The following is a 14,394-nucleotide window of genomic DNA, read 5'->3' on the forward strand; positions in this document are numbered from 1 at the left end:
CCCGCGCCTGGTAACCCTGCCAGCCTGGGGCTGCCACCGAGCGGAGCGAGCCACCTCTCCCGGCTCTGTCCTGACTTCCCTCGCCCCGCCAGATGGTTCTCATTTGGGAGCCAAGCGGTGGGGCCGCTGCCAGCATCCCTGGGAGCGCGCACATTCTTCCCCGCGCCAGAATCAGGCCGCGAGCGGCGATGGTGGGGAGGCCTGAGGCTGTGCTGGGAAGAGGCCTGTCTGTGAGGAATCTGTCCCCATCTTTCGGGGCTCCGGGGCTGTTTCAAAGAGAGAAACCAACTCGCTGGCCAGGATAGAAATACCACAGCAGCCTCTGCCAAGAGACCCGATTGAAATCTGGGAAGCGGAGGCCTTTTCACTGTCTTGTGAAAGGCTTCCTCTGCGCTCTGAAAGGGCGCACACACACACACACACACACACACACACACACACACTGGTTCCCGCTGCTCTTTTAACTCCGCTGGGTGATAACTCGCCTCCGAGTTCCAGTGGCTCCTCATGGAGGCTGCGGGCCGTGCTGGGCTGCTGCCCTGAGCAGGCACACAGCAGGGGGAACCGCCTAGAGGGGTCACCCAGGAAGGGGGACACGCCCTTGTCCAGACCCTGCACTCCTCTCTGTTAAGGAAAATTCAAACTGTGTGGTTGGGGGTGTCAAAATGCCCTGGGAAGAACCAGGTTTGCAGCCAGGAGTTGAGTTTCTGGGAGCATTAGGGAAGACTGAGGGGTGAGTGGGTTTGTCCCATAACGTCTGCTCCCTGTCCCCAAAGCATATGCAGAGAGGAGACCTTGAACCTGATCAGAAATAGGCCAGAAGTTATGCCCTCAGCCAGTAAAGTGACAGAATGACACCCGGTTCCAAAGGGTTAGCTCTGTGGGTCTCAGAGCCAGTTTCAAAGTGGCCCCTCGGGCCAGGACCACGTGAGTCTTGCTGCTGCAGCCTGGGGCCGAGTGGTTCCAACGCCCAGCACCTGTCCCTCCATCGGGGCCTCCAAAGCATGTGGCTGTGAGCAGGGCATGGATCTCCCCCCGCCCCACCCCCGCCCCCCACACACAGACACCATCACTACTCAGGAAGGGCCCTGGTTCCCGGGGCTCAGAGACCCTTCGGGGTTGAAGCAGGAGGTGAGAGAGTGAGGTACAAGGTATGAGGTCATAGCTAATAAGCCGTAGAAAAGAACTGAGTATTTGACTTTTGCAACAAGGTACTTAAAAAAAAATAATAAATCAGAGCATTTTCAGGTGATAGCAATATTAATAACAATGGCTGGCACCTAGCACTATCGATGTCATTGTCATTGAATCTTCAGGGTTGTGGGCCCCGGCGAACCACAGAGCCTCTCTGAGTCTCCTCTACAGAATGGAGGACTTTAAATAAAGGTCCCGCCCACTTCCCCGGGGTTGTTCTGAGTCCTGGAGATAATGCCTGGCGCACACTGGCACTCAGTACATATGAGTTCCCCCCCGATCCCATTCTAACTTGTTTTAAAAGGGCACGGGGTTAAGACAGAGGCCTGAGCGCCCCACAAGGGAGCAGTCAGACATTTAGAGGATGCGGAGTACAGGGAAGAAAAGCGGCTTTGTTCGGAGGCCTCTGCCCGACTGGCCCAGGGAAAGAGAAATTTCATAGCTACTTTAAATTTATGGGTTGTTGGGCCCTGGAAGGCAGGCAGGTCATAAACCTCAAACAAGAAGCCAAACAGGATCCTAATGAATAAGGGCCTTACAGCAAGCGCCCCATTCCCCTGCCCCACCTCTGCGACCTTCCTGGGGCACTGTCCAGAACATCTGGCAGGCCCGTCCTGTGGCTGGGGCTGAGGCTGGGGGGGGGGCGGGGGCCAGTGCCAGAGGCCCAGGGCTTCCACCTGGCGGGCCGGGTGGAGAAGCGGCTCTGACAGCACGGGCACGCCGGCTCCTCTCGGGCTGGCGGAGGGGAGGGCACCGGGGAGGAGGCAGCATTGTCACCTACAGTGGGCACTGCACAGGCAGGATCCGAGTCCTTGATTTGGGGGAGGAGCTGGCCTGGTCCTCAGTGTCTACAGATGAAGGGCCACTGTCTGCTACGGGAGTTTTTCTGCTTCCCTCCCCCCTCTCACGTGACATTCCGCTACATGCTGGGGAGGCAACTAGGAGAGACAGCTGTGGGTCCTCTGCTGGACCAGGCATCGCAGAGTTAGGTGTTTCCATGCCTGCCTCCCACCACCGCCCCCCCGCCCAGCTTCTCTAAGGCAAGGCCCATGCCTTGGAATCAGCTGGGTGTCCCCAGTACCTAGGACAGGGCCTGGCAAGCCGGCTGCCCTCTAAGTAGCTGTTAGAAGGCCAGAGGTCCAAGGGTTTTCCAGTCTCTCTCGCACGCAGGTCTCGGGAATCCGCAGGCCTGAGTGTGGGCCCTGGCTCGGACGGTAATGTTACTGCCTGGGAGATCTTGGGCAAGTTATTCCTCAGAGCCTCATGCACAAAATGGGGCGATAACACCTCCCCCCATAGGGCTGCTGGCGGAATTGCAGGTGATGGTGTAGAAAGTGTTTGGCTTAGAGCCTTGCACCGAACAGGTGCCCAATAAATGTAGCCAATGCTGTGACTCTACGAGGCTGAAACTGTCACAGACATTGACATGACATATTACTGCAGAAGCTTCAAGATGTATCTTTAAGTCTTGTCACCCCTTCGAAATTGAGGTCATTATTAGACCTGATGCTAGATCTCGTTATTAATAAAGAAGCATATCTATGAGTAGATCACATTTGGACATATTTTCATAGCTGTCGTTGGATAGAATCGATTTTCCTTGGAATCCTTTGCCTTGTGTTTTCTGCATTTAAACATTCTACTCAGAGAAGAGGACTATGAGCGTCACCAGCCTGCTAAACAGGTCCGAGGCACAAAGAACACTGACATTCTAGGGTTCTGAGTATCTATTTCCCGAGGGCCCTACCATCAGCATATCTATGAAATTAAATTTGCTGATCGGATTGCCTTTTTTTTTTTTTGTCCAACCAGGAAATACGTCCAGGCCGCAGCAGCCCTTCCAAACTCCCGGGCTTTCCGCAGAATGCGCTCAAATGACACTGGAAGAGTTTAAAAAACCCCAGTCCTCCCCCTGCTCCAATTTCTCCCCCCCGCCCCCCACAGATGTTGCATGAGGGAGCCCATGGTGCCCAACTCTCACGCCATCCATCGATGGTGCTCGGTGGAGACAGATTCTTCTGGGTCCCCACATCATTCCTCCTTACAGGGTGTGGGGGACGGGCCCTTCCTTAAAGGACTGGAGGGGACTGCTACCTTCCCCCCTGTCCGCTCACCCAGCACTCAGAGCTGCGCCTCTCCAGTGCCAAGGCCCAAGACCTTGATAGTGAATGAAGGTCGTGGTCCTCGAACCTCCTTCTTTAGACCTTGCTTGGCCTGGCTTCCCAACTAGCCAAAGCCCCTGGTTTGAATTTCACTTGCTCTAGGATTTAGGGGTGCCTGACCAAGAACCCCTGGCAAGTGGCTACGCTTCTCTGGTCATCTGTAAGTCGAGTGCAGGCAGGAACTGTTGAAGGCCTCTTCCAGGTTTAATGTTCTGGGAGCCATGTCACGTCACCCCTTTGGGCAAATGCCCCAGAGACATCCGCAGAGGCAGGCCTGAGGAATGGCCATTGTGACTGTGACTCACGGCTCTGTCAGTCAGACTCCCCCTCCCTGAGAATCAGCGTCCACATCAATGAAAGAGGGAGACGAGCGAACCCACCTCTGCAGCTGGGAAGGGACTGAATGTGGGGTGCATGTGGAGTACTTCCCAAAGGGCTTGGCACAGCGTAAGTGCTCAATACAGAGCCGTTCTACTCAGAGATCGGGGCGGACTTACCTGCTCACCCACGGGCCCCGGCCGTCCAGGGTTGCCCGGCTCCCCCTGCGAAGAAACAGAGGAGGATCACTTGGGACGAGCAGCAGGAGTCCAGGCCTCCTGAGAGCACCCCCCCGACCCGCCTTAGTCCCTGCTGGTGGGGATGCACGGGCAGCCTCATCACCAGAGCCTGGCCTTGGAGACTCCAAACAAATGGCCGGGACAAAGGGACACTGGGACAGACCCTGTGGCCCTGGAGATGACCCGAGTCACCCGTGTCCTCGGAGTGGCCCTTGGCGGCTTACTGGGCACGCTGATGTCTACATCGCATGTGGGCCCTTGGTCAGCCCATTGCATTTTGTGGGGGTGGAAACTGAAGCTTGGGGAAGTGAGCTGCTGGAGGTCGCACAGCCAGCAGGAGGTAGGGCTAGAGCTGGAAGGAAAGTCTGACTGATTGAAACCCCCATTCCTCCGGCACCAGGCCCCCTCACGGCAGGACGAGGATGGTCTAGGGAGCCAGGGCCCTGGGTCCTAGACGCTGACCCCACCAGAGCTCTGCCTCCAGCTGCAGGGTGACCTTGGTGAGTCTCATCTCTGCTCGGGCTCAGCCTCCTCAGCTAAAAATGAAGGAGATCAGACTCATTTATCTCCAAGGCTGTTGCTAGCTCTCCAGCTTGGTGGTCTCTCACAGCCTCATCTGTCAGCTTGATCCCATGCCGGGGTGGCTCCTCCTCCTTAGGCAGCGACAGCCACCCTGGCCTCCCCCCAGTGTGAGCTGGATGGACAGAGGCGAGCAGACTCATGGGATAAATCCACCCGGCCTATGTCATCGCTCCCACCACAGAAACCCAACTGGTATCAGAGGGAGCTAGGTCGAGACCTCAGAGGGCAGGACTTTGGCTCACAGATGCATGTGGCTCACAGATGCATGTGGCTCATTGCAATCCGGGGCCCAGCCTCATCCTCCCCCAGCTCCTCCCTCAGACCTCAGCTCATGACACCAGAGGAACCAGGCGGACATGTGGGCCATTTTCCCCCTGCGGGGAGAGGACAAGGGGAGAGAATGTGGACAACCTGCCTGCCGCCCACCCCGGTCTCCGCTCTGCGCTAATCCCCTGTAAATGTGCCCAGCTGTAAACTTGGCCCCACAATCCCTGTTCCTGTTGGCTAGGACAACCCAGCCCCAAGGTGAGTCCCTGGAAAGCCGTGGAGTAAGGCTGCCCCTCTGCGGAGTGAGGGTCATCACTGTCCTACCCAGGCTAATTCTTTCTTCATAACTTAAAAGAAAACCATAAGCAAATGTATTACACATTTATTGCACATATGGGGACATACAGGGGCCCAGAGGAGGAGGAGGAAATCTAGAATCCCAGCACCCAGAGATAACCTGCCCACATGCCAGCCTCTGCTCTGAGTACCCAGGAGCACGGTGCACCCGGCCCCTGCCACAGGCTCAGACTGTAAGGCGCCAATTCATACCTGCCTCCCACCACCACACCCACAGGCACTTCCTGTATGTAAAATGCCACCACTCCATCTGTGGTGGCTGCGCTGTATCCCATTACTCTAGTATCCCACCGCAGGACCTTCAGATTATGTCCCTTTTCCTTGGGTTACCAACACTTGGTGATAAATGAGGACTATTCCCCACCCCCATCCCCACGTCACAACTGGCCATGGAGTCCAGGGTTCGCCCTGGATCTTCGTATGTTGACTTCCTCTCTCTCCTCTTCTCCCCAGGCGTTTCCCCATCCCGTTCCTCAGCCTACTCACTTCCAAGTCCCCTCACCTTCAAGCCATCAGGGCCGGGCCTCCCAGGAAACCCTTTCCTGCCAGGTTGACCCTGCAACAGAAAGAGATGAATGATAGGAGCCTGGTGGGGCAGCACTGCTGGTCCCAGGACCTGGCACAGGGGAGGGCCACGGTGCCCGGGGTCGGGGCAGGGATGCAGAGCCCCATGTCAGCGGGCTGTTCGGGGGACGCAGGGAAGGTCTGCAGCTGTGTGACCTTGGAAAAGGCCCCCTTCCCTGGCTGACCTAGTTTATAAATGAGGAGATGACACCTGCTTCCAGGAGCGAGGAAAGGGAGGGGACTGAACGGGAGATAAAGGGCCCAGGGGGATGGGTCCTGCCAGTGTGTCTGGGGGCGCCTGCGGTCCCTGAGACCCTCTCAGCGATCCGTGTGGTTAAACCGTTTTCATAACAGGACTAAGATGTCATCTGCCTGCGTCGCTCGCGCTCTCACGAGTGTCCGCGGAGGTTTCCAGAGGCTACGTGACATGTGGGATGGTCAGCAGATTGAATGCAAAGATACTAAAGATAGTAAAATGATGACACTCTTTCCATGAGATTATTTTGATTTGGAAAAAATATAGCTATTTTTCGTTAAAGTAGTATTTCTGTGAACATGAAGTGGGTTCATTATTAATTTTAAATGGAGTAACACATTTCAAATTTCTCAGTTTTGATGGCCAATATTGCTAGATGTGACCCACAGAAAGAAAAGCATTGTGGGTCCTCCACAGAGTTTAAGAGTGTCAAGAGGTCCTAGACCAAAGCATTTGTGAACTGCTGATTGATCACTTGCAGGGATGGGGGGCGGGAAGGAGGAGGGGCGGGACAAGCACCTTCCGGAAGGCCGCTGTGAGCAGTGGCGAGGACAGGGGATGCAGGGTTAGGTTCCAGGCAGGGCATCTGCTTCCTGGCTATGAGACGCTAAACCCTCAGTCTCTGAGCCTCACCGGCCTCCAGTGAAACTAAGAAAAGTGGTTGGTGCCTCTCTCATGGGAGACTCGAATGAGAAAATGGGCGAAAAGCACCAGCACCCAGCAGGTGGGCGAGGACGGAGGTCGGTGTCCCGCCTCTCGTCTCTCTCCTTTAAGGTCTGTCCTAGTCCCCCCTCTGGCTGGCCCAGGCCCCCACCCATGACTTCTCTCGGATCGCTACCCAAATGTTGCCCAACTGTGCATAGCAGGCTCAACGCCAACAAAACCCCCGCCAGCAACACTCACCTCCAAGCCAGGGGCGCCAGGTGGTCCCATGGGTCCCTCATCTCCCTGGGGTCGGGAGGCAAGAGAGAGGGAAAAGGAGAAAATTAATCCAGGAGGACTCCTGGAAAACCTGTCCTATAAGAAGGGAAAGGGGTGGACAGAAGAGAGTCCTTGTGGACCCAAGAGAAATGGCCCACCCGGGCGCCCTGCCTGGCCCACCCCGGGCAGGGGCACCACCGGTCATGGCCTAGAGGCCGGGTCAACAGGGACTTCCACGTGGATGGGGCCCTCGGTGTCCTCTGATGTGATCGCCTGGGTTCAGGGCCGTGTGGGTAGGAAAGTGAAACCCCATCCTGTGCTGTGGGAGCAGAGCCCTGCCTGCAGCTCAGAGCTTTGGGTTCTGTTCTGAGCTCTGCCATTTACTTGCTGGCAGACCTTAGCCTCACGGTGCCTCAGTTTCCCCATCTGTAAAATGGTGCATCATCCCCAAGTATAATGACTGGCTTAAATTACGTTCCTGGAGGACAGCGATAATCTTTTAGGCTTTAGTGAAGCCACCCCCAATATCGCTCTGGATGGGGGTGCGCAGTGTCTCATGGATGTGAACGGAAGGAGGAAGAGGCCACGAGAGGAACTGTATGAGTGGATGAATGAATTGATGAAGAGTGAGCAAGTGGCAGGCATATCCGGGGTTTTCTTGAGCGCTAACGTGAGTGTAGATGGAAGCACATGGCGGGGCCATTTTTCTCTTCTCTGCCCACCCCCGCTTCCCACTTGTGGCCCGTGGAGACTCTCCAGGCCTTCCCGCAGGCACAGGCAGCCTCCAAACCCATCCCTCTGGCCTGCCAGGCCTGACCAAGGGCCCCTCTTCAGAGCTCCGCCCCCCAATCCCCCCCCCACCCCCGCCCCGTCACAACTTCCAGGAAAGCAGCCTCATGTGGCCGCTCCCAAAGCCAGCGCTGGGACCCGCCAGACCCAGGGCCCGCTGGATGCCTGCCTGTGGGCGCGCTGAGTCTGGCCTCCTGCACCCCTACCAGGGCTGTGTCCCGGGGTCCTCGGGCAAAATGTGGGGCCTGCCTGAGTGTGCACAGTGCCCAGCTGGTGCTCCAATGGACTTACAGTGACCTTGTCAATCCCCTTCATCACGTGTGAGTAAACAGCAGATCTCTGCCACTTACTAGTGTGCCAGTCACGTGCTTCTCTGAGGACGCCCCAGGCGGCTCCCAGGAGCAGGAAGTTAGCAGCACAGGGTCTATGTCATGGTACCCTGGGCTTGGGCGCCAGCAGACCTGGCTTTGAATCCCAGCCCTGCCTGCCACTAACCACAGGACCGGACAGTCTCTTCACTCCTGTGAGTCATTAGGCCTCACGTGTAAGATGGAGCTGACAATTCCTACCCTCCCATATCAATGCCCAAGAAACTGTGCCACCTTGAGCAGGCTCAGTGGCAGTGGCTCCGAGGAAGAAACCCCAGGACAGGCGGGTGCAGGGGGGTGTAGCGGAGTGAGGGAGTGGCCCACTGGGCAGGCCAGGGCAGAGAGGGCACCTGGACAGGCCGCAGAGCAGGGCTGTCAGGAATGAGCTGAAGGGTGCGCCCAAGGCCTGCAGGACACAGGACAGAGTGGGCTGGGGGTTCGGGGAGGATGGGCAGGGGCAGGGGCAGGGACAGATGGTCTTACCTCGGGCCCCAGCTGCCCAGGGGGTCCCGGCAGGCCTCGAGCTCCAGGCTTCCCCTGTGAGAAGAGAACAAAAAGAGGTCACTGAGGTGGCACCTCCATCCCCATCACAGGCTGGCAAGACTCCCCTGTAGGCGGCCAGCCGAGGAGGCCTGTGGTTTCCACAGAACTGTCAGCTTCCTCAGTGGAGCTGCCCGAGGCAGGGACTCACCTTCACACCTTCTGGGCCGTTGTCCCCAGGGGGGCCGATGTCTCCGGGGAATCCCTGGGGGGAGGCAGAGAGCAGGGGTCACCCATGGGGACTGTGAAGAGAAGTGCTAAGAGCATACGTCCTGGGGGTGCCGACCTGGGTTTCCATGCCACCCTGTGTGGGCGTGACCCGGGGCAGCGCAGTTCACTGCCCTGATTTTGATTCTAAAACAGGGATGGCGGTACCAGCCCTACGCCTCAGAAGGTTGCTGAGAAAAGGAAATGAAACAATGCAGGAATGTACGCAGCACAGGAACAAGCACACACAGGGTGTCTACCCCAGAATTTCTCAAGTCCTGAGCCTGAATGAGCCGGGGCCTAGAGCCAGCCCCCTCCTGCTCTGAGAAGTGTCATCTCTGATTGCAGGGATCCTGCAGGTGTGAGTATGTTCTGGGGTTGCTGTGACTTTGAACAGCTTGAAAGGCACTGATCTAATTGCTCTTGGCTCCTCCCACTACATCCTGGCCAGGCTTGTCAGACTCCCACACCCTCAATGGGGGCTCACTGCTCCCAGACCAGTCCTTCCAGAGGGATGACTGGGCAGTGGAAGTTTCTCTCTGACATGGAGCAGGATCCCCTCCTTTCCTCCTCCTTTGTTTTAGGTGTAATACCTCTGTTAATTCAGCTTAGGACCCCATTCACTTCCGGGGCAGCCTCACTCCTCTCTCACTTTCCTGCCAGCGAGAAACCAAAGAAAGCCTTTTTCATATGAATCCCTGCAGCCAAAATGCCTCCTCCCATCTTGCCTTCATAAGGTGGCTTTTCTTTTCCTCCTTCCTTTGACGTTTTGGCAATTCCTGTTAAATTGCAGCTCAAACATCCTATCACCACCCTTGTCGCCGGCCAAGGCAAGAATGGTCTTGAATTTGCAGCTAACATAGGTAGCCGAAGCCCCACGTTTTTTTTTTTTCCTTCAAAATGAGGGGCTCAAAATCCTCCTTTGCCACCAACTCCACGCACTGTGTGACCAGGCCAGTTCCTGAGCCGCTCTGGGCCTCAGCTTCCTAATCTGCAAAATGGTGACCACTAACGCCGGCCCTACAGGGCTGTTCTGAGCCCCGAAGTAATAATGTACGCAAGGCTTCGCTCAGCCTGCTGCCTGGTACGCTCTCAATACAAATCTGCATCCAAAAGGATGTGGGGTCCCAATTCCCAGGAAAACAAGTCTGCCTGAGGTGGGCCGTATCCAGGGAGAACTTGGCCATGGGGACACAGACTAGGTTCCGGTACCCACAAGGATCGGGAACTTGGCCATGGGGACACAGACTAGGTTCCGGTACCCACAAGGATCGGGCCCACTAACGAGTGAAAGAGATCACTGATGGGGGCTGGGGAGCTGCAGCTCCCACCGTGGTCCCTGGGGAAGGAGGAGAGGCCCAGGGAGGCGCCGACAGGCTCATCCGCTCCTGTCTTCGGCGGAGCAGAGCCATCTTCGGAGTCAGCCAATCCAAACAGAACCCAACGCCGGAGAGGCAGACCCCGCCGGCTTCCAGGGCCCTGCGAGGGAGCCAAGGTAGACCTTCCTTGCTGCAGAAGCAGGGACACGGAGGAAGTCCCCTCCCTGCTCTGGGACTCCCTGTCCTCCGGTGGAGCCCGGTGGTAGGAATGCCTCCCGCAGGTCATGGTGGCACATCAACAAGTTCTCACTCCAGAGATGCTACACAGCCTCCTGGCACGAGGCGGAGCCTAGTAACGGCGGGGAGCTCGCTTTCCACCCGCACTGGCCGGGCTGCTGGGAAAACCAGGGCTCGCGGAAGAGTCTTTTTCCACCGTGACCAGGGGAAGGAATCGGGGCCACGAAGGGAGGCCAACTCCATTTGTCTAAAGATAGGACGGTGTGACGGCCAAAGTCAAAACAGTGGAAAGTCAGAACGTGTAGCTTTCAGGAAACACTCCCTCCTCCATCCGGCGTTACTGGGAGTGATCTTTGGAAGGGTCTGGGGAACCGGGCAGAGCCAGACTTTTGTCTCTGAGACCTGGCAGAGGAGCAAGGTGGGAGGGCGGGTGGGACTCCGGCCGGGGTTGGTGGAGACCAGCAGAGGACTTGGGTGCTGCTGATCCTGAACAGACAACGGCTCTGGCACTGCTCACCCTGCTCTCCAGAGCGAGTCCCCAAAGTAGAGAGAGGGGGGCAAGCAGAGCTCACCCAGCTGCCTCACTCCATCTCATGAGGAATGTCTAGCATACCTATGCTAATTCTCACAGGGATCGGAGGGACACCCATGGGGTTCTGCTTCCAGGACTGGAATTATTATGTTAATAGCTAAACCATCCTGCATTGTTTCTCATTCTCCACTCAAATGCCAGAATGTAACAGTGGCTTCTCTCTCCTCAGACCTGGGAGCTCTGAGCCCTGAACTTGTGCAGGGTGTCTGGAAAGTCCCAGGGCGCGGACGGGAGAGACTGTGCAGAGCTCCTATTAAGGGTGGAGGCAGCAGAGCTCAGAGGACGCACCTGGTATTTTTCCCGAAAACTGTAAAGGTGGCCACAAAGCGAGGGAGGGTCCCTGAGGCCAGCTTCTGTCCCACTTGCCACTGACCGAGAGCAGAGGCGGAAAAGATCGCCTACCTCGGAATTTCCCTTCTCCGCCCCACCTCTCATTTGCTGTGTGACCTCAGACAAATATCTCCCTGCCTCTGGGTTTTGGTTTACCAAGGACAATATCCAGTCCCACTTGCAGTCAGATATAGAGAAATAGGGTATCACATACCTCAGGCCCAGGGGGGCCAGGAAACCCAAGGGATCCTTTATCTCCAACTTTGCCCTGTGGAAGAGAAGAGATTATGGGAAGGGGGGTGGGCAGGCAGGGGTAAGTGAGGGCTCACCTTTTCCTGACCCCTTGTGTTATCTATCCCCCTGGCTGTGGTGGGTTGGAAAGCTCAGGAGTATACAAATGACATCTGCCTAGATAATTAGAAGGAGCTATTATGGTTCAAACCCCGCCTCCTACACTTACTAGCCATGGGATCCTGGGCAAGTCATTTCACCTCAGTTTACCCATCTGTAAAATGGGAGCAAGAATTCTATAACCCCTGGGGTTATTAGAAGTATCTGACACTCAGTGATATTCAATAAATAAATGACACCTACTGCTATTATTAATTATGTTACTATTATTTACAAGGTATCTGAAGCCCGAGATGCTTGCCAGTGACTGAGGCCTATCTATGATGTTGGGTAAGTTCCTACCCTCTGGGCCTCCGTGTCCTCATCTGTGACGTGGGAGAATCTCCATTCCTGCTTTGCCCTGCTCATCACCCAGGGCTGCCGCAGGAGGAAGTGAGGTCCTGGATGACCTCTTGGAGGGTGTGAGGTTTGGGGGGTCTCAGAATAGAAGGTACTTACCAGAGGCCCTGGCTTCCCCCGTGCACCCGGGAACCCTGGCAATCCCTGGCTCCCCTGGAAAAGACCCAAAGCAGGCTGGGGTTAGTGAGGACCAGAAATAGCCAGATGAACAGCTGCTGGGTCCTCCTGGCCAGGCTGAGGCCGGGAGAACAGCCGCCTTTGAGGAAGATAGGCTTTGCCCTCACGTTCCCTCCACACAGGGAAATGTACTAGCTCTGCACCCCTGAGGGTGGGGCCCCAGGCATGCAAAGGTGGGACAGCAGCCCGTCCTCACCAGTCTTCCTGGACCTTGGGACCCTGGGGCTCCAGCAGGGAAGTCTGAGGACTGGAGCCCAGCAGGAGAAGCAGCCAGGCCTGCGTGTCTGGCAACCCAGAGACATCCAGGCTGGGTCAGGATAGGCCAGCCAGGAGAGAGGGAAGGGGAAGAGGGAGAGCTGGCCAACATCTGGGCCTCATTGAGTGACAGGGTGAGGTCCAGATGTGGCCACATGGTACGGGACACAGGCAAAGAGGAGCTGGCCTGGGCAGGCCGCCTCAGTTCATCAGTTAGAAGGCCAGTTACTCACTCACTCACTCAAACATGCCCTCAGTGTCCACTCTTCTGGGCAGGAGCCTGGGCCCAGCTGTGCCGGGGCAGCCCGGGGACATACTGGCTGCCAGGGGGCCGAGCACACGTCCCATCAACCAGGGGAGAAAGGCGCTGCCGCCGGTTAGGGGCAGACAGGCTGCTCAGGCCACTGAGAAAATGAAGCGGCCGCACCTCCAGCAGATGGAGAGAATGGCATCAGAGCAGGTCCTGAGGGAGGGGGCAGGGCTGGGAGAGCAGAGGCCGGGCAGAGGGTGTGCCAGGCGAGGCAGCAGTGTGTGCAAAGCCTAGAGAGGCAGTGGGACGTTCAGTGGGGCCGAGCACAGGGCTATAAGGATGAGGGATATGAAAGTGTCAGGGGGGCCCACTCACTGGGGTCCTGGGTGCCAGGGTGGGGAGCCAGGCCTTCACTCTGGGAGCCATAGGGAGCCACGGAGAGTTTGTGAGCACAGTGAGGCAGGCAGGCAGGGGAGGGGCAGGGGCGGGAATAATTCAGGAGGCCTGTAAAGTCCAGGGAAGGGATGCTGAGGGTGGGTGAGGGCAGGGAATACAGGGCTGTTTGGAAGGAAATGATCTCGAGGTAGGTCCTGGGCTGTGATGGGCCCTGGGGCAGGAAGCAGGAAGAGAGGAGCAGGATTGCGGGGTGGGGGTGGGGGGGCGAGAATCTGCTGCCATTACCTTGTCTCCTTGGAATCCGGCATCTCCTGACACACCTGGAACCCCTTGTTCGCCCTAAATACACACCAGCAAAGAAGGTTACGATGGAGACCACAGTGGGTTCTGGAAGCCTCCCCCACCTGCAGCCCGCTGGCAAGGTACAGCTTTGCCGAGACTGTTCCCAAAGTCCATCTGACCAGCAGCAGCCTTGTTAGAGGAAAAGGCAGGCCCCCGGGTGGGGAAGGCAGGCCCTGGGGGGACCCAGCCGGCCTAGTTGCAGACCTGCCTGGGGTTGCTTGGGTGGCCGAAAACTCTATCAATGGGAGCTAAACTGCCCAGTGCCACCTGGCCTTCCCCGCAGAACTGACACCTGCAGGTGCAAGGAACCGTTTCTGGACCCTTGAGCCTCTTCATCAACTGACGTCACACAGCGGCGAGCGCAGCCTGTACGATGGCGCCCACTTCGTGGTTTCCGAGTGCTGGCATCTGTTGCTCCAGATTCCTCGCCGCCAGGCTGGGAGCTGTCACTTCTTCCTTCTGTGGAAGTTTCTATGCCAGGAATCCGCTTCCGTCTACTTCTAATGAGCTGCTTTAAACCAGCCTACCAGGCTGAGAAACCAGCGCGCCTGGCTGGTTAAGACCATTTGCAGAGAGTCAACTGGTCTCCAGTTAGGTCTGTGTTTCTTTTCTAAGACAGTATGTTGCCTGGGCGAGGTGGCCCTGATTCTGGCTGTGGGCGTCTCTTCTGCTCGCTCCCTGTATTCAGCCACGTCCTGGGAAACGGGCTATCCAGGAACCCAATCAGGAGATGGCTCCTTAGAGCCGGAACCACCTCGCACGGCCCTCACCCTTTCTAGCTCTCCGTGGTGGTGGTGGGCATTCCCAGCGGTGCGCTGGCCCTAGGCTCAGAAAACAAGCCCAGCCTGCGAGCAGGTGGAAGAACGGAGAGTCTCCCAGGACCCATGCCATGCAGCTAGGGCTGTGACCTCCAGCAGAACTTCCTTGGTAGAACAAAAGCCAGAATTAAAAAAAAAAAAATTTTTTTTTTAAACTTAGCTTT

The 14,394-nt window shown here is 57.0% G+C and overlaps 1 protein-coding gene across 3 annotated transcripts in view; it reads right to left on the reverse strand.

Moving 5' to 3' along the window:
• Nucleotides 1-14,394, reverse strand: part of COL27A1 (collagen type XXVII alpha 1 chain) — a 127,286-nt gene that overhangs the window by 47,955 nt on the left and 64,937 nt on the right. For all 3 annotated transcript variants that reach the window (XM_080669168.1, XM_080669169.1, XM_080669167.1), the window contains exons 17-24: nt 13,356-13,409; nt 12,092-12,145; nt 11,457-11,510; nt 8,709-8,762; nt 8,501-8,554; nt 6,843-6,887; nt 5,622-5,675; nt 3,854-3,898 (exon numbers count right to left, since the gene is read on the reverse strand). In XM_080669168.1, the coding sequence (XP_080525294.1) occupies nt 3,854-3,898; nt 5,622-5,675; nt 6,843-6,887; nt 8,501-8,554; nt 8,709-8,762; nt 11,457-11,510; nt 12,092-12,145; nt 13,356-13,409 (414 nt within the window). The remainder of the gene's footprint in view (nt 1-3,853; nt 3,899-5,621; nt 5,676-6,842; nt 6,888-8,500; nt 8,555-8,708; nt 8,763-11,456; nt 11,511-12,091; nt 12,146-13,355; nt 13,410-14,394) is intronic.

This window comes from Plecotus auritus (genome assembly GCF_963455305.1).
Source record: "Plecotus auritus genome assembly, chromosome: 5".
NCBI classification, from domain to species: domain Eukaryota; kingdom Metazoa; phylum Chordata; class Mammalia; order Chiroptera; family Vespertilionidae; genus Plecotus; species Plecotus auritus.